Source organism: Cucumis melo, chromosome 8 (assembly GCF_025177605.1).
Source record: "Cucumis melo cultivar AY chromosome 8, USDA_Cmelo_AY_1.0, whole genome shotgun sequence".
NCBI lineage: Eukaryota > Viridiplantae > Streptophyta > Magnoliopsida > Cucurbitales > Cucurbitaceae > Cucumis > Cucumis melo.
In genome coordinates, this window is record NC_066864.1 from 1,072,555 (window position 1) to 1,091,774 (window position 19,220).

At 32.2% G+C, this 19,220-nt stretch overlaps 3 protein-coding genes across 4 annotated transcripts; all 3 read left to right on the forward strand.

The window, feature by feature from the left end:
* Window positions 1-391: 391 nt before the first annotated feature.
* On the forward strand, window positions 392-5,199 carry LOC103484374 (la-related protein 6A). Of its 2 annotated transcripts, none has more exons than XM_008441420.3 (11): window positions 392-730; window positions 1,188-1,269; window positions 2,138-2,232; window positions 2,322-2,393; window positions 2,479-2,558; window positions 2,670-2,754; window positions 4,047-4,094; window positions 4,189-4,254; window positions 4,327-4,509; window positions 4,685-4,778; window positions 4,858-5,199. In XM_008441420.3, the coding sequence occupies exons 1-11, from the start codon at window positions 482-484 to the stop codon at window positions 4,986-4,988; spliced, it is 1,185 nt and encodes a 394-aa protein (XP_008439642.1). In that variant the 5' UTR covers window positions 392-481; the 3' UTR covers window positions 4,989-5,199. The 2 variants fall into 2 exon arrangements, with proteins under 2 accessions (XP_008439642.1, XP_050944507.1); XM_051088550.1 differs by having other exon boundaries at window positions 402-730; window positions 4,688-4,778.
* A 1,928-nt stretch (window positions 5,200-7,127) lies between these two features.
* LOC103484375 (cytochrome P450 710A11-like) lies at window positions 7,128-9,641 on the forward strand. The gene has a single exon (XM_008441421.3). It carries the CDS (start codon window positions 7,667-7,669, stop codon window positions 9,191-9,193), a length of 1,527 nt encoding a protein of 508 aa, XP_008439643.1. The 5' UTR covers window positions 7,128-7,666; the 3' UTR covers window positions 9,194-9,641.
* Window positions 9,642-17,432: 7,791 nt separating this feature from the next.
* On the forward strand, window positions 17,433-19,092 carry LOC103484376 (60S ribosomal protein L18a). Its single transcript, XM_008441422.3, has 4 exons — window positions 17,433-17,594; window positions 17,780-17,895; window positions 18,059-18,122; window positions 18,559-19,092. Exons 1-4 carry the CDS (start codon window positions 17,580-17,582, stop codon window positions 18,898-18,900), a joined length of 537 nt encoding a protein of 178 aa, XP_008439644.1. The 5' UTR covers window positions 17,433-17,579; the 3' UTR covers window positions 18,901-19,092.
* Window positions 19,093-19,220: the final 128 nt, after the last annotated feature.

The following is a 19,220-nucleotide window of genomic DNA, read 5'->3' on the forward strand; positions in this document are numbered from 1 at the left end:
TACTTTTTAAAAGGAAAACAAAATTTGAAAATTGACATCCATCACATATATTTTAAAAACGTTAAAAGACATGAAATATAATTATTATACTAAAATTGAACTCATTAATTCGTAAACATTATGTATAATCATGTGCTCAAGTTTTATGGAGGTCAAATTATGCATGAAAAAGAATGATACAATGAAATTATATAATTAGGAGGATAAGGAGAAAAGTGCAATGAACCCGGACGACCCGGTTAAGGTTATAAAACACAATACAATACTGGCGGCCATCGGCTCCAAGAAATTGCGGGCAAAACATGAAATTCAAAAGCCCTTTGACAAAAATCTTGAAATGTCCAAATTACCCTCAACAATGGAGGGTGTTGTCGGCTATTGATATAAAATGGTCCGCGGAACAACTCATCGAAGTTAGGAGAAACGGAGGGCGTGAAGGTACTTTAGGTTCTTACCGCCTAACGCTTTTCTCCTCCTCACCATGGCCGGCGATGAGCCTCCGACTACGTCCTCCACCGCCGCAGTCTCTTCCCCCGTCGCCGACTCCATCCTCTCGCCCCCACCTCAAGATCCCGTCGGATCACCCAGTCGCGATGTGCCGGAGATTCAATCATTGATATCCGAAGACGATCATGACCAGGGATCCAGGGAGAATCGCGATCAGGGTCACGAACCCGCGGTGAAAGCGGCTGTTCTCCCTGAGGATCTGAAACAAAGGATTGTTAAGCAGGTAACTCTTCCGCCTCTCCCCTCCCCACTCTCCATCGTCCATCCCATTGAACCTCAAATTTCTTTGCCTTTAGGTTTTGCCTGGTTTGCAATTTTTGGATTTGTGAATCAGTATGTAAATCCCTTTTTTTCATCTTGCATATGTAATTTAATTGCTACATGTGACTTTTTGTATATATACTTGCATCGCTGAGTGCAAATATAAGAACGTTAGGAAGTTTATGGTTAGACCATCAACTGCAAAGGGAGTTATGGGATCAATTGATCATTCCACGGGCGGGATATCATATATTTGATGCTTTGTTACGTCATTATTAGTATAGTCTTTTGATGTAAGACCTGAAGACAGCATTTAGATTTTGACAGTTGGATTTCAATTCATTCAGTTTTTTTTATGATTTTTTTGAGTGTTTCAGTATGCCGTCGTCGTCTCATGATTGGTCTAAATATCTTCGCAGGTGGAGTACTACTTCAGCGATGAAAACTTGCCCTCCGATAAATACTTGTTGGGATTAATCAAAAAGAACAAGGAGGGTTATGGTATGTTACTTGGGTAATGTTCACTTTTATGGAGATTTATATCTTTCAGAGGAAATGAAAACTCCCAGTAGTATTGACCGTTATAAGGTTGAACAGGTATAATAACTTACAAAAGAATTTGGTGTCTTTGGTTTTTTTTTGTCAAATTTTGAACTACTATCTGGAAGAATTTCCTCCCGAGCCAAACATAAAACAATTGAAATTAAGAAAGATTTAATGTACCTTTAATTGCCTTTTCTACTGTATGACTTGTGGAAATTGAGAAGCTTTGATCGCTCTCATTTCACTGATACGATTTGCCTTAAAAATTCCAATATAGCTTCAGTAGACATTTTTAGTTTGTAGTCTAATTTGGTAGCGTCTTTTCTTCAAACATAGGAGTTGCTAAGAGTAATAATTTGGAAAAAGGATTCATTCTATGGAAATGCTTCAGGGAGTTATTTGTTAGGTCTTTTGCTGTGACTTCAATTCTTTAATCAATAAGCAAGGGTTTATTTTCAGATTTTAACTTTTAATCAATCAATTGTAGTATCAAACTCGAAACTAAAATTATTATTACAAAAGGAATGAAGCCTAACGGATGGCCTAGTTGTGAATGTGAATTCTTGGGTGTTCAATCATCTGAAACACCCTGTGATTACTTGACATATCTTGTTGATATGTTGATATAGAAGAGCTCAGGAGGTGGTCTTTCATGTTTTATTCATACTCGTATCTTTACTGTTTGCTCATTTCCCTTTTGTCTTTCTACTTCTCTCTCTCTTTTTTAATTGTCCGTAGATTCTGATTTTCTGTAATATCTTGTAGCAACCAATTCTGTTATCAATGCACCAATAATTTGAAATTCATTTTCTCTTTATTTTTCTAGTTCCTATAGCTATTATTGCTTCCTTCAAGAGAATGAAGAAACTTACACACGATCGTTCATTTATCACTGCTGCACTGAGGGAATCCTCTGTTCTTGTAAGATACTTCATTCTTGTAAATATAGCAACCAATGCCTCTTTTTGCTTGATGCCACGAGCACATTTTAATTTACTTGCCAACCGCAGGTCGTGAGTTCTAATGGGAAAAAAGTCAAGCGACTCCATCCTATTTCATTGCCCGAGACTAGGGATTCTAAGGTATTTGCTTGTGTACTTGTGAAATTAACAATTGTTGTGTAACTTGAACTTATGGTAATTCATTACATTTCTATGTGGAGTATAGTTATTTACTATTTTGGTAGAAAATCTACCAGAGGATCATTCAGAGGAGAATATCAAAAGAATTTTTGGAGTGGCTGGACGGTATGCCATTCCTGATTCCAAAACTATGTTTTCATGAAAATATTTCTCCATTCACACTTCACTTGATGATTAATTTTTTTATTTTTTATTTTTTATTTTTTGTATTTTTAGTATAAGAAGCATCACCATTTGTGACCCACATGTGGTAGACAAGTTGGGGAAAAGCAACAAGAGTGATGTGCTGATCAGTAATAAGGTAAATCTTGTAACCAGCTGATAGGAATAAAAAATTCAGTTTCTGATTAAAGGGGACATTGTGGTGATGCTCGTGCTTCCCATTTCAGCTCTCGTAATGATTCTGATGATTGTCTCACATTAACCATTAAAGAGTGTTGTCTCAATTTGTTTTCTTTTTCCGAAATCATCATATGTAGACTTCCTTCGTAGCAGGACTGACATTTATGAAAAGGTAGTTAGGAAATTTTTATAAAAAATTGAAGAAACATTTCCTTTCACCAGACTGAAATTTTGTTGAAAGTAGCATGTTGGGTCCTGAAGATAAGGAGGGAAGACTAATACAACGTCAGTTTGATTGTGCAGGTGGAGAGAAAATTATAAGTGTGCATTGTTCAATACAGTATGTTGTATCCAATGTTTTAAGAGTGATGTATCCAATGTTTTTAATAACTATTGAGGCTTAAGTGTGGTTGGACTCTAACTTTTAGCCTCGAAACTTGCATCCTCCTGAAAACGCATTGAGACTTAAAATCTCCACACCCTGCCTAATATAGAGGTTTGATTAGAAAAACAATAGCGATTTGCCTTGTCCTTAAAAAATACAAGGGGCATTTCAGGCCTTCAGTTGGTTATTATGTTCTGTAGTTATTAATATTCTAAGGGTTATAATAATCTGTGTTTGAGATGTATACTATTTTAGTATGAGTTAATGAAGAGGAGACAGTATGTATGGGAAATAATAAACACCGTAATAAAGAGATTTGAAATTAATTGTGGGTTACAATAGTTGGAAACACCAACTTCCAACTATTATAATTTGAAGCCAAAACAGTTCATGGATGTAGTAGTGTCCACCCAATTGAAGTTGGGGACCCAAACAGCCCCATAGAGGTTTGAGTATGACAAGTTGAACTACTACTTCATTACCATGACTTTAAAATCATTCCAAACAATTTTATTGTATAAATGAATCCTCTTAATGATAATAGTAATGATGTTAAAGACATCATTTTAGAATCTTGTTTTAAGTAAAGATTGTGGGGCGACTTTTTTCTTTTCACTTTTATAATGACCATTATGTTTAGCAATACTTAATTATATCAATTTTAGATCTGCAAAATATTTTATATTAAATTTGTAGCTAACGCCTCTTACACCCTTGCCTCTTCTAACGGAAAAGGCCTCTCTTTAGCTATTGAAAACATTCATGCAGCTATGCTTTGTCTCAGATTTCTTGACGTGAATTGAGTTACATTAAAAGATCAAACGAACTATGTTTACTCATTCCGCCTTTTTTCTTGGTCACTGTAGTTGCATGCTCTAGTGGAGTATGAGACACTGGAGGCTTCGGAGAAAGCTGTGAGTAATCAGATATGTGCTCTATTTTCTTTAACTTGGTAATTATACCGTTTTTTATTTGATATCAATAATCGTTTTTCTGATTTTTCATTAGGTGGCTACTTTAAACGATGAACAAGATTGGAGAAATGGCATGCGGGTTAAGCCTCTTAAGCATATGGTACTGTATCTCATTTCACTTGCATTTTTTAAGTTGATTGTATTCTATTCACAATGTAGTTTTCAACTTCAGAGTAAACATGGCCAAAGGAAACAACATTGGCGAGGACCTGAACCTGACAAAAACAGCAGTGGGAGAATAGCTGACCAGAATGGTCCTAACAAGAACATTCCTGTGCGAGTAACTGATCAGAACGGTGATGAAGAAATTCCGAACGTTGTAAATGAGCATCATGACGGTGTGCCTGATGAGGAGGTTAATCTTGCTCTTGTGCTTTCTATTTCTGGGTGCTTCTTATTGGGCACACATTTTGATCAAAATTTGTTCTTGAGTTCCCGTCATGTGTTGGTTATTCTCTTCCAACTCCCCTTGCAAGAAAATGGTTGTTGTGATTGATAACAAATAACAATATCAACTTTGCCAAATTTAGGAGGGCGATCATCAACACAAAGACAAGCATGGACATAGAGGTCAAAATCAAGGACGAACTAGAAGACAAAAGTACAAGGGTGTCAACGGAATGGGTACCTACTGATCTGATCACGTTATCTTAAATTTCATGTTAACGAATTTTATCTTGATAATCTTTTGCTTACTTTGTAGGTCATGGAACTACAACTTCTACCCATCACATTGAACTTTCAAAACCACCCCCTGGTCCAAAAATGCCTGATGGAACTCGGGGGTTCACGATGGGGCGTGGGCGACCTCCAACCTCCAACCAAAGCATATAATGAGAATTTGCATCAAGTGGGTCTGTAGAAATTTAACTTTTTATGTTTTTTACTTTGATTGATGGGCATGCTAGAACGCGTCCTGGTATATGTCTAAGTAGCTTGGCCAAAATGTATCTAACCTTGAAAGATTTGTGTCTTGAGGAAATGTTATCTTGTATATTGTTCACTTGTATGCTATGTTTAAATTTGGTGGTTTTGAATTTTCCAACTGAGTCTAATTAAAAATCAAATTCCTTTATTTTTAAAAATATGAAAACTGTTTATTTATTAGTTCGATAGGAAGGGGAATTTGAAATAGTAATATCTTGGTAGAGTATACTGCACTGTATTCGTTTTGAGAAAAAATATGAAAAACGTATGCATTCTTATGGATTTTGTACAATACGCTCATCTTTCTTTTTCTTTTTCTGATGAAGCAGATTGTTGGGTAAGAAGAGTTGATAATATGTTTTTGTGGCCATGGGTGGTTTCAACTACCAAAAGAATATTTTTGGATGGAATCTCTGTTTGATTGTGATTTTTACAAAAGGAAAAAAGAATAAGTCCTTTGTTGTGATATGAGTTGTAAAGGCCACTTTGCTCCAACGTTTCCATCCAAAATTTAGAATTTTATGCGTTTTGTCTTCGACATCTCTAAATATTAATAAAGGTAAAAAAAAAAAAAAAAAAAGGATATTGGTTAATTATTTGTTTTTAAAGCTTGAACCCACTAATTGCTTGTTTTGTTTCATAAGTTGTTTGCCATTAAATTTTAGAGATGGTGTTAGGAAGATTTGAAATTTATTTAATATGGGTTTTTTTTAATACCCTCCAGTTGAGAATCGTAAAATGTAATCTGTTTAGCTGATAAATTGATATCGATTTGTTTAAATATTAAGGTACGTTCTAAAAGAAAAGGTGTTGACGTACAAAATCACTAACTTATTTTAAAATATTGTTAGAATTCATTTGAAAATATTTTAGAGTTTTATTATATAATAAAATCATTTTCCTACTTGAACTATTTAATATAAAATTTTAAGTTATATTACAAATTTGATCACTATTCACTCGTTTTTTCTTCAAAATTTACAGTGATTAAATTTACAAATTTTACCAAAAAGTTACTGTTAGTTATTAACATTCCAATTAATTTGAAATGGTATAACATATAAGAGTGAATTGGGAAGAGAATTATATTATTATATGATCATATAATTCTCCATATTTTATATTTTTGTTTGGTGATTACGTGATCGGAGATCATATACTTTAAATAGGTTTGTAATTATTATGGATGCTGACTTTTGAACTGTAGATCACAGATGAAAAATTTGAGTTTTTATTTTGAAGTACACAAACTCAATTTGTTAACTATCGAATTTGGAATAGGCCGTAAAGTGAGGTTAAAATATTTGTAATATAAAGATTAAATGTTGATGTTATTTTGATATTGGGAAATAGAATATTGATATTTATTCATAATTATGTGAATAAAAATATTATAATCGCAAAAGCCGTCTCTAAAATAAGATGATAACAAGTTCTTTTTAAAATTAGATTTTCAAATTATGAAAATCAACTTCAAATTTCTATAACTAATACAATTTAAATAATTAAATTGTTTGAAAGTTTAATTTAAATTTAAATAAACTGGGGACATAATTTTTAATTTGGATTAAACATAAGATGGGCTCTATAACTCATAACAATTTAATGGATATGATTTCACTTCTTATACTTGCAAATTCCTATTGCACAAATAACAACATTTTACGTAATCAAATTTTGAACTACATTGATTGATGTGACTCTCAATGACCACTCGAGCAAATATAGTTTATAATTTCACACTTCTTTAAAGTAAATTTGTGAACTCAAAATCTCAATTCCATTCTATATTTTCTTTCTTTTATTATTATTATTTTTTTTGTATATATATATATTACTTAATAATTATATTTTGATTTTGTTTTGGAATTGACAGTGTCGTCAACGTTACAGTTGTGCTGCTGATTTGGAGAGATCTTTCTCCTTTCCTTTTCTCATCTTTCGTGCCTTTTTTCTTTTTCTTATCATTTTCTCTTTCTCGTTTATTTCCCCTTTTTCTCTTCTTTAACCTCATTGATTTCCCATTATAATTGCTTGCTTATTCAAAGGTTTCACAGAAAAACAACTTTCATATTTGGTATCCATATCTTCTTCAGTCAGCTCCATTATTAAGAAAGTTACATAAGTATCAACAAAATTGATGTTCAGAACTCTACACCAACTCCAACTAAAGAGAAGGATAGGCCAATTCACATTCAACCATCCAAACAGTAATTAATGAGTTAATTAGTGGGATGAGTCCAAATTAGGAGTAAATGTGTGTAAGAAATGTTGAATGGGGAAATTTGGATGCATAGAGAAAGGAAATAATATAAAAGGAAAAGGAAAATGAATGGGGGAGAGAAGAGACAAGTCTGCCGAGATCCCATCTCTATTTCCAAGTCTTAATTAATATCTTCTTCTTTATCACACACACCTCTTTAGAGCTCTCTCAACTCTGAACCTCAGCTCTCTCTCTCTCTCTTCCTTCAATGCTTTAATGGCATCCTAATCAATTTTCTCTGTTTCATTCCCTCATTTAAATCTTTCTTCTCTTCTCCACTTTTTCCCTCACAATTCTTTCGCTTTCGCTCCAACAAAAAACCATGAATTCCCTTTTGGCTTTTTTATCGCCGCTGCTTCCCTTTGCGGCTTCCCTCGTGTTTCTGCTCCTCTTTCTCGAGCAGATCTCTTATTTGAAGAAGAAACGCTCTGTTCCTGGTCCTCCCCTCGTGCTCCCCTTCGTCGGCAACGCAATTCCTCTCGTCAGAAACCCTGCCCGTTTCTGGGAAATTCAGGCTTCTTTGGCTAAATCCTCCGGTGTTGGTTTCTCCGTCAACTACATCGCCGGCAACTTCATCGTCTTTATTCGCGATACTGAGCTCTCCCACAAGATTTTCGCCAATGTGCGTTCCGATGCTATGAATCTCGTCGGTCATCCCTTCGGGAAGAAGCTATTTGGTGAAGATAATCTGATTTATATGTTAGGCCAAAAGCATAAGGATCTCCGCCGTCGAATCGCTCCTAATTTCACGCCTAAAGCGCTTTCCACATACACCGCGCTTCAACAGATCATCATTCTCAAACACTTGAAGCTTTGGGAACAGAAATCGTCGGAATCTTCACCGAAGCCCATTCCCTTGAGGTATTTTGCTCGAGATCTTAACCTCGAAACCTCTCAGATGGTGTTCGTCGGGCCGTATTTAGCCGAAAAGGTTCGCGAGAAGTTCAGAGTCGATTACAACATCTTCAATGTCGGTCTCATGAAACTCCCAATCGATTTACCTGGAACAGGTTTCAGAAACGCGAAACTCGCCGTCGACCGGCTAGTGGAGGTTCTTGCGGACTGTGCAGAGAAGAGCAAGAGGAAAATGAAGAAAGAAGAAGAGCCGACGTGTTTGATCGACTTTTGGATGCAGGACACTGTAAAAGAACTCGAAGCTGCCGCAGCAGCCGGCGAGCCAGAGCCCGTTCACACCAGCAACTTCGAACTCGGCTTGTATCTCTTCGATTTCCTCTTCGCGGCGCAAGACGCTTCCACTTCGTCGCTTCTATGGGCCGTAAGTCTCCTCGACTCGCATCCCGAGGTGGTTGACAAAGTTCGGGAAGAAGTCAAATCCATATGGTCACCGGAATCGGATACACTGATCTCATCGGAGCAGCTATCGGAAATGAAGTACACTCAGGCAGTGGCGCGTGAGGTGGTCCGTTACCGTGCTCCGGCAACGGTTGTGCCGCACGTGGCTGCGGCGGAGTTCCCGTTGACGGATTCATACACCATCCCAAAAGGTGCAATCGTTTTCCCATCTGCCTACGAGTCGAGCTTCCAGGGTTTCGTAGAACCGGAGCGATTCGACCCGGAACGGTTCTCGGAGGAAAGGCAAGAGGACCGAATTTTCAAAAGGAACTTTCTGGCGTTCGGTGCTGGGTCCCACCAGTGCGTTGGGCAACGGTACGCGCTCAACCAACTTGTGCTTTTCATCGCCATGTTTTGTACGTTGCTTGATTTCAAGAGGCACATATCCGACGGCTGTGATGAAATCGCTTTCAATCCCACCATCTGTCCCAAAGATGACTGCATGGTCTCCATTTCCAGGCGGTGCCCTCGATTTCCCAATCTCTCGCTTCAATAATTTTTCAAGATCTCCGAATTGCCCCTTTCTTCTTCACTTCTCCTCATCAAACCAAAACAAAAAAGAAAAAAATATAATAAATAATGTTGTTGTAGTTGTTACTCTTCCCTTTTCCTTTTCTTTTTTTTTTTTTTTTTTTAATTATTATTTTTAATTTGAATCTGCGTGGAAAAATGGACGGCTGGGATTCTTTGGGGGGTGGGGGTGGGGGTTGAGGGGAAATGTGTGTTTTGTTGTTGATTTGATTATTGGAAATGTCGATTCAAAAAAAAGAAAAAAGAAAAAAAAAAGTGTTTTGAATATTTAAAAGGAGAATGCTGTTCTGGCGATGACTTGTCCTTTCTAATAAACAAATCAGCATCACGTGGATGGGCCGGCCGTCTGTCCATCCACTTATCTTATTGTAATTTTCTTTTAATTATTTAATAATCCACTTATCTTATTTCTATTCAATAGTTTTAAATATATCGCACATGTTCTCCATTTATCTATGGAATATGGTGACAATCGTAAATTACACTTTCAATTTGGACTTCAAATTGAAGAAATTCGAGAACCATTAGAATTTGGACTCATTTTTACACTTTAAAAAAAAAAATCGATTAATTGCCACTTTTGTTGTTTGTCTAACAGGTAATATTAGCTTTGTGATTAAAGGAAATATATGCAAATGGTGGGCTGCACTTGATTATGAGTATTGCTCATTTTTTCAAGAAAACTATTGTTTAAAAGGAAAACATTCTATGAAATGAAACCGATGCTATTATTGTTTTTGAGGTGTTTTTGGTTGTTGTTCATTTTTCTTTGCATGGAAATTCCGACATTGCTTTTTAAGTATCATATCAGTTGGTTAAAGCCTAGAGTAGAATTTTGACAATATTTGTTTATGGGACCCTCTTAAGTGAGATGTGTTTGTAATTTTGAAAAGACATTTTTCGTAATTTTTTTAAATTTTATTCTCTATTAGGAATTTATTCGTAGTGACTACAACCTCTTTAAAATATGAAACATTTAATTACGGGAATTTAGTCGACATCTTTTAAAATACGAAACGTTTAATTAGGTTTCAATGCAATCTTTTGTTAATCATGATTTTCATATTTTGAAAAGATAAAAATTAATTGTGAATTTGGATGGGCTCCTTCTTACTTTGTTTCCATCGATCACATGATTGCCAAATAAGGTGGGTTTCTATAAATATGTAGTATATTTAATTTCTTGTTTGACTTTAACGGGAGTGGCGGCCAATTTTATTCTCAATCCCCTTAGTGTTATGATGAAATTAAATTGAATGTGTACGTACTATATGAAATCAGAGCAGAGTACGTGATGTTCTTCCTCTTTAAGGAGTGAAGAGTTTTATGATTTAGAGAATTTTTTGGTTGTTGGAATAATTCTCTCTAAATCTTTCAAAATGTAAAATTTATAAACCTTAAAATGTAAAATTTATAAACCTTGCAAACGAAGAGAACTTCGTAGACTTAGATTTTGTTGATTCATGGATTTAAACCGAAAACCCAATTATTAACTGGAGCTAAATTAAGCATAGTTTGCACTTGATTGGACTGCGGCATAAGTAATAACATTTAATTGAACCGATAGAATCAATTTGATCAAATGGTTACGATGATAAACATGGCTCATTGGGGTTAACCAAATTCATGATATCAATTTCAAATAGAAACACACTGTCAATTTTTAATTATTTTCAAATACAAATATTTGAAATATTTGTCATTAATTTAGAAATTAAAGTGACAATTTGTGATTTCTCAAATTTAAATATTATTAGATATGGAAGTTTTTTTTTTTAATTCCAGTAGGCTAGGAAAAAATTGTGAAGTCACTAAGCTCCATGTCAGGAGAGCAATGAATGGGAGAATGTCATATCTATTGATTGACTTTCAATGCCTAACCTTAGCTTTTGTTCCCATACTAAAAAAGTGAGTGAAACGCCGTCTTGCACTATTAATAGACAACTTGAATGTCAATTCATGAGGTCCTATTAAGTTTCATACCATTTTAATCGTAGATCAACTAAGTAGGTGTTACTTATAAACAACTAAAGTGAAACTTTGTTTGGTATTGATTACAGAACAGAATGAAAATAACCTATGATAAACCTACCTACGCATTAAACATATAGCACACTCGAAACTAAAATTTAAAGACCTATTCTACGTTTTGTTAAGCTAAAACCCTAAATAAAACAAACTTCAAAGTTTGACCATTGTATTTCAAATTAAACTTTGTAAACACTCCTCTCGTCTTTAAATTATCTAATTTTTACTGATATTTTGAAAAAAGCTAAGCTAAATTGAAAATAAAAAAAAAAAGAAAAACAGTATATTATTATTATTATTATAAATTTAGCGTATACAATATATTTTTTTTCAATTTGATTTTTAGATTTTTCTAGATAATGGGTTTCTAGAGTTGGTGTATGTAGAAAAGATTTCTAAGATATAATTAAGTGAATAAAAATTGTCAAATTTATATATGTAGTCTTTATGAACATCATCATATTGGAAGTCGTGGGCTGTCCAAAACGCATTTCAAATTGTCTTGAGATTACAATGTATAGTCGAGTTTTATTTTATTTTTAAGAAAAATATTTAAATTCGACAATATTTGTTTTTTTTTCTAATTATTATTAAACATTAAAATATTGGAATGATCATTTCTAGTTTTCTCTACACAAAAATTGTACATTATGCTTATCAAGTTGGTGTTTGCTTCCTCTATTTCTTTTCTTTTTTTCTCTCTCTCTCTCTCTCTCTTTCCATTTTGGGGTAAAATTCAAATTTCAAACGGTCGGGAGACTAAATGAAGATAGGGACAGTTTGAATTTTTAATTATAACAATTCAAGTATAGATTTTCTTTTCTTTTTCTTTTTTTTTTTTCCATATGTTCCAACTTGTTTAACAAAAAATAAATTAATAAAATGTTATAAGTTTGCAAGTTTCTTAATTTACACATTTAACTTTCATTTTGCATCAAATGCTTTATTTATTTTTATCTTGAATGCCGATGACTATCAATCAATTTAAAATAATTCAAATAATTATAATTAATTGAATTTTACTATTTTTTTACCATCATTAAATTTTAAATTCACTTCACTAGGCATTCAATGAAAAGTAAATGTTATAGATTGGGTTTAAATATCGAGACCTACCTACTCAAATTTCAAATGTAAAACACATGTATTTTAAAATTTAATGAATTTAGAAAATTGAAACCAAAGTTAAAATTAAAAAACTTAGACCATGTTTGATTATCTTTTCGTTTTTATTTTTGGTTTTTAAAAATTAAACATATTTTCTTCCCTATTTTATACAATGATTTAATTTAGCATTTATATATTATGATCGTAGGATATTTTTTTTTTTTTCTTTTCAAACAAACAGACTCGACAACAACCTCCAACAACTGAATTGATGAAGGCAGGTTTTAATAATGAACATGTGTCTTCATGTTGGCAAATGACAAAGCTCTTGAAATTTGTTTGTTGAAACTTGAAAGTACATCAAATTCAATATCAAATTTAATTTCATGTCTCAAATTTTTCAATTGTTCCATTTTGTACCTCCATTCATGTATTTTAACTCAGAAGACAAAATTATACTTTTCCACTGTCAAACATTTGGGAATAAATTTTCAATTTCATCAGAAAATTGAGACCAAAAAAAAAAAAAAAAAAAAAAAAAAAAGAACTTTCTTCCTCACTCAAGAGGACAGAGACCAGGAAAATGATAGATAGTACAATTTCTTCCCACATTCTAATGATTGAATCATAAATGTCAATTTTATTATATAGTCTATTCATTTTATATATCTACTCTCAATTTAGAGGTTAGCTGTGTTTATCTTACTAACTCTAAAAAATTGTTGAATTTAAAAATATAAAATACTAATTTAGAATAAGATATTACATTTTGTTTGAATGAAAATTATCATAAAAACATAATCGTTCATGTCATTCTTGTTATTAGATATATAAGAAATTTCATTTCAAAATTCATTGATAGTGAAAGTGAAAGAAGTAATTTATGTATATATATTTTATATAAAGTCTGTGATCTCTTCAAAAAAAATGTGGATTCCTCATAATTTCTATCCCAGCAATGTTATGGTGTTTCTTTTGTTACAAAGTCTCAAAATAGTCTACTGAGCATTAGAAGTGAAGATAAGAATAAATATCCAAAATATAACCCCTAATCTAAGATATGGAATATGGAACTAATTAGTATTTTAATATTTTAATCTTAACTAATTTGTCATAATTAACTTTACTACTGTTATTAAAAGTAAATTATATGCTCAATGTTACGACATATATATTATGGATTAAGAGATTAGATTTTTATAGTTCTCACTTTTATCTTTTATTTAATTACTAATAAAAAGGAGATAAAGCAAAAATAAATACCTTTAAAATTCATCACATATAATCTAAACTTCTCGATTAAGGAGAGAATTTTTTACAACAAGCTAAACCAAATATCCAAAATTCGAAATTTGGAATTTGATTCTTTCATAACATGAAGAATCTATCAAGTAATGTGTTTGAAAACGAAGTTCTCTTAGAGAAACAAAGTTGGAATTGTTTGAAAAGTAAGGTGTATACGTCCAATTTAGCTAATGTCATTGGCATTTAACTAATTAAATAAGATGAGAAATATTAATTTACATATTGAAACCATAACTCGTGCAAAAACAATTAATTACACGGCTTACCGTTTAAGTATTGAAATATTTGTGGATATATCCGTAAATGAAAGGCTACACAAACCATTAAAAAATTTTCACCACGATATTTCTATTTTTTTCTTATAAGTAGACATATAAAATATAAAATAATTATGTATTAATTATAATATAAATTTGAATACTTATAATTAACCAAATCAATAAGACTATATATATATATATATAAAACTTAATTTTGTATAAATATCATACTTGTAAATAATATCAAATTTTATTTATATCTATGTAATTTTTTTTTTAAAAAAAAATCTCAATTGTTAATCTGCAATTGTTTGGAGGGACCGTATGTGCATATACTAATTGAGACATTGATTATCTTTTGCTAAGTGAATCAATCTCGTTTTTAATAAAGAAATAATTTGTGTAGAAGACTTTATGAATAATGAAGGAGTTAGGTGATGAATGCGTAACTTTATTGTGTAATAATGTTTTAAAATTAACATGAACAATAAATAAACTAAACTCACCTGGGCAAAAGCTATATATTAAATGAGTTGAATTACATAATGACAAATGAATCCAAGCAGTAGGCTGAACTCTATTCAAGTGTAAGCCCAAAATTCAAGAACAACCTTTGTTTAGTTGTTACATACAAAAATTAAAATAATAATGTCAAACAAAAATTATATCCTCGTTTCAATTTTCATTTCAATGTTTGAAAGTGGAAAAAATCACCGTTGGAAAAGTTTACCATTCTAACATAAATTGAGAGTGAGTAATCAATTTAAAAGTGGGTGTGACACTTAGTTTAGCTCATAATACCAAATATTTAAACATTTCAGCATATTAGCAAACCAGACAAAATTGTATGATAGGACAATATCGGTATTTAGATCACTCGTGTAAAATTGAAAAACAAAAAAGTCGCCGATATTTATCGCTTAAGACAAAAGGGAGACAAAAAAAAAAAAGATTGGTTAATTATACCAAAAAATAACATAGAAAGTGGTATAGGATTTGATATGTTCCAATCTTGAACTAAATCTTTGGAAAATAATTTTAGAAAAAGGTCGTTGTCGTTGAAAAAGATTGGTTCGGTTGTTAGAACAATAAAAAAAATAAATGGAACTATTTAACTTTTTAAAATCAAATTGATTTTCTTTGGTTTGATTCTTTTTCATTGGCTCCAAAAAATTTATATGGTGGTTGTTTTTATTCTTCTGTAAAGAATGTGAAACTATAGAAATTAGCTCATCAATCATACAAATATTAGGCAAATATTTTGATTTGTTGTATCAAATTTATTACACAATAAAATAAAGTGAATAAAGAGTATAGTTTATAAAACCATATAAACTTTTTTTTTTATTGTTTTTTGTTTGAAGAGATAAATAAATACACATAAACTAATTGATCGCAAATAGTAACGCTAAATTACATATATAATTATTTAACATGTATTCAATTTGTTTTTAAGATAAAATAGTATTAGTTATTATTATTATTATTACTACGAGATATCTTATAAGATAATAAAATATTGAACTCTTTACAAGGTAGTCGATCAAACGCTCCATAGTTATTTTAATATTTTGCTATTATAACAATTTTCGTGTTAAAACTATTTTGATATTTTGTTTTTCTTGTAAGTAAACAACAACTGATTAAGGATTCAAATATTTATTATTATTTATTTTTTATTGTTATAAAGACACGTCTCCAGTTTTACTTAAGGTACAATCGAATTGCACATGCCCTACAGCAAATAATATATTTACATAATTGTTAAGTAGACAATAGAGTAGTAGTGCCATGCCATTTTTAGCTTATTTCAAAATAGATTATGCAAACTTAGGTTAACTTAAAGTTGACCCAATTCTTCTTTAATTGCAAAAATAGCTAAGTTTAGGAAATTAAAATTATGTACTATCCAAAATGGTTTTATCAGCTTTCAAAACTAACATCCTTTTAAAAACTTACCTTTTAATTCTAATTTCTTTCATGCTTTCTTCGGGTTTTAAGTGGAGGACTCTCACAATTGGTGAAAGTACTTTTCAGACCCACAACTTAAACTTCAGTCTTACGTTTTGATTTTTACATTTCTTTTTGTTCATAATGTCACGTGAAGAAACAAGTGACATTATGTGTGTGTGTGTATATATATATATATAATGTTTAATTTAGATCTATAAAATAAAATAATTAATATATCATCAAGTGATTTATGCATGCTGAATAAAGTAAATATCTATTGTTCCTTATTGGTATCACTCAAATTTTTGTATTATAGTGATTCAACATTTTAACTAGTAATAACAAGCATTTATAGTCGATAATGAAAAAAATGCATGCTTGACCTACTTCTATAATTGTTTTTTTCTACTTTCTTTTTTGATTTCAACATTGTGGAGTGTGTGGATCAAAACTTCTAATCTATTGGTTGAAGTCATAATCTATAAGTAGTTGAGTTGTGTTTAGGTTGATAAAGAAAAAAAACTACTTAATTCATCTTCATCTCTTCTCAAATTGGAAAATTTGGGCTCCACTCAAGATTGACAGCCCAAGTTCAAATGATTACCTTTATGGGCTTTCTTTTTCCTTTTAAAGGAGCGTTGGGTCGATAACAACGGGCCTTGTTCAACATGTAATATTGGGCTTCTTTAATTGGGTGATCTGGGCCGTAAGCACTTGCCCATTAACTGGGCTTGCAACAAAAGGGGCAGGCTAACAAGCTCTAAAATTTGTGTTCGAGTTGAAGATAATTATAGGAAAGTAATTGGAATAGTTGATATAAATAATGAAGTGATTGTTTTATTGAGAAACGTATTCGAGGTAATAAACTCTCCTTAATTATTATTGATGGAATTATTACTTTTTCCACGAACTTAAACTCTTCTAAATGCCAAACACCTCCCTAGTAACAAATAAGGATTTTTTAATAAAAAAACTTGATAGAGAAACAAGTCTACTAGAAATCTAAATTTATTATATTTGATTTTTTTCTTTATGAAATGTAAATATTTTATCATTTTTTCTATTCTTCAAAAATTTGATTATTTTGTATATATAAGAAAAACAATGGATTTGTTAATTTAAAATTTTACTTATACAATTTTCTCCTTACAAATAACATAACATAATTGATTTTATCCAATTAAATATATTCTCAAAAGTTGAATTGAAATTCAAAAAAAATATTACAATCTCTACTAGTGGACTAGTATTTACTCGAAAAGTTCTTAAAAAAATAAAAAGTACTCTCATATATTTAGAACAAAATATAGATATCAAAGGGTACCCAATTAAAAACTAAATTAAGGAAAACTAATTTTTAGATTTATTAAAAGTTAAAAGTTTAGTAAGGTATGAATATAATTGTAACAATAATAACATATATATATATAAAACAACAACAATAATATATATAAAAAAACAACTTTAATTTTTTCTTTACATTTCGTGGTTTACTTCAACTATGTAAATTGTAAAAAAATAAATAGATAAAAAAAAAAAGAAAAGAAAAAATAGATAACAATTGTTAAAATCATTAGGGTTTGGGCCAATTGCATAAAAAATTGGCATGTATATAAAGAAGAGGAGAACTAGGGTTTTCCTTCTTTCTTAGCCGCAGAAACCCTCATCTCCGAGAAAGCACCAGACGGAGCAGCATCCATGGTTACTTTCAGGGTAAAGTTTCCCTCCCTGAATCTGAACTCTCCCAGTCATAACGTTTGCAACATAAGTGAATGGAACTGAGACGCTAATTTATCTATCCCTCTCTTCATCTGTGTTTTTTAATGTATGGAGCCATGGCACTGATTGTGTAATTTTCTGTTGACGTGTTTTTTTTCTTCCTTTTTCTGTTTTTGCAGTTCCACCAATACCAGGTTGTGGGGAGGGCTCTCCCATCCGAAGCAGATGAGCATCCCAAGATTTACCGAATGAAGCTGTGGGCTACTAATGAAGTTCGCGCTAAATCCAAGTTTTGGTGAGTTTTTTTCTGTCGTCCATCTTTTTCCTTGTGGCATTGCTTCGATAGTGTTATCATGTTCTCTGGCTAATTGATTAATAAAGTAGAGATTCGATTAATGTATTGAAAGCGTTAGCTGAACCCTAGTTGCTCTGTTTTTCCTTTTGCTGACCTTTTTTAGGTATTTTCTGCGGAAACTGAAGAAAGTGAAGAAGAGCAATGGTCAGGTGCTCGCTATCAACGAGGTAATGTGATTTGTCTCATGCCCCTTCTTCCAATTAGAATGACCTAAAATTGTTTTGCCGGATACTTGTCTGATCATTGATGTAGGTGACCTTATGTTGGCTCACATAGTAAATTAAATACACGATCGCATTGTATTAAAAAGGACATTAGGCGTTGAGCTGAACTTAATATTCTTTTAATAACTTGTTACCGTGATTAACTTCTTGTTCATTCATTCAACATGCAATCTCCCTCTACCATCAATGGACCGCCAATTCTCGATGAAATGAAGGGTGGCATGACTAGTGGCTTAGGCTTCTAAGTTGTGTTTGTTTACTATTTGATTAATATTTGAATCTGTTTTCCGGATTGGGTTGCCAAGTCCTAGCATATGCATTAAATCATTAGCTGTACTTTTTCGTTTGGGTCGTTCTCATGGAATTGTCATGTCTTTAGATCTTTGAGAAGAATCCAACAAAGATCAAGAACTACGGCATTTGGTTGCGCTACCAAAGTCGCACAGGATATCACAACATGTACAAGGAGTACCGGGACACCACCTTAAACGGAGCAGTGGAAGCAATGTACACTGAAATGGCTTCTCGCCATAGGGTTAGGCATCCTTGCATCCAAATTATCAAGACAGCAACCGTCCCGGCCAAGCTTTGCAAGAGGGAAAGCACCAAGCAATTCCATGACTCCAAGATCAAATTCCCCTTGGTTTTCAAGACTGTTAGGCCACCCACCAGAAAGCTGAAGACCACTTACAAGGCTTCAAAACCCAATTTGTTTATGTAATTTGGTTGTTTAAGGAATGAGAAAAAGTGATCAGAGTTGTCTTATTTTGAAATGTTCGGTAGAGACCTTCGGATCAGCGGTTCTTCAACGTTTATTTTGTTTTTACTATATGTGGGATCAGACTTTAAATTTTTGGGTTTATTGCCATGTCTTTTGGTTTCTTATGGAAGTATATCGCCTTATGAAGTCTAATATGGATGTCCATATGGTTTTTCAGTGGCTGTCCGGTGATAGAAATAGTACGACGAATACTGGATTCTTGAAATATTGGAGTACTGCGGTGGTTTTATTTAATACGTGGAATTTTCTTTTTCATTAGA

Coding starts and splice junctions, on each gene's coding strand:
- LOC103484374 (XM_008441420.3), top strand. CDS start 482: ATGGCCGGCGATGAGCCTCCGACTACGTCCTCCACCGCCGCAGTCTCT. Junction 2,559..2,669: donor ATTTTTGGAGTGGCTGGACG/GTATGCCATTCC, acceptor TTGTATTTTTAG/TATAAGAAGCATCACCATTT. Junction 4,095..4,188: donor TGGAGGCTTCGGAGAAAGCT/GTGAGTAATCAG, acceptor ATTTTTCATTAG/GTGGCTACTTTAAACGATGA.
- LOC103484375 (XM_008441421.3), top strand. CDS start 7,667: ATGAATTCCCTTTTGGCTTTTTTATCGCCGCTGCTTCCCTTTGCGGCT.
- LOC103484376 (XM_008441422.3), top strand. Junction 17,896..18,058: donor CGCGCTAAATCCAAGTTTTG/GTGAGTTTTTTT, acceptor GACCTTTTTTAG/GTATTTTCTGCGGAAACTGA. Junction 18,123..18,558: donor AGGTGCTCGCTATCAACGAG/GTAATGTGATTT, acceptor TCATGTCTTTAG/ATCTTTGAGAAGAATCCAAC.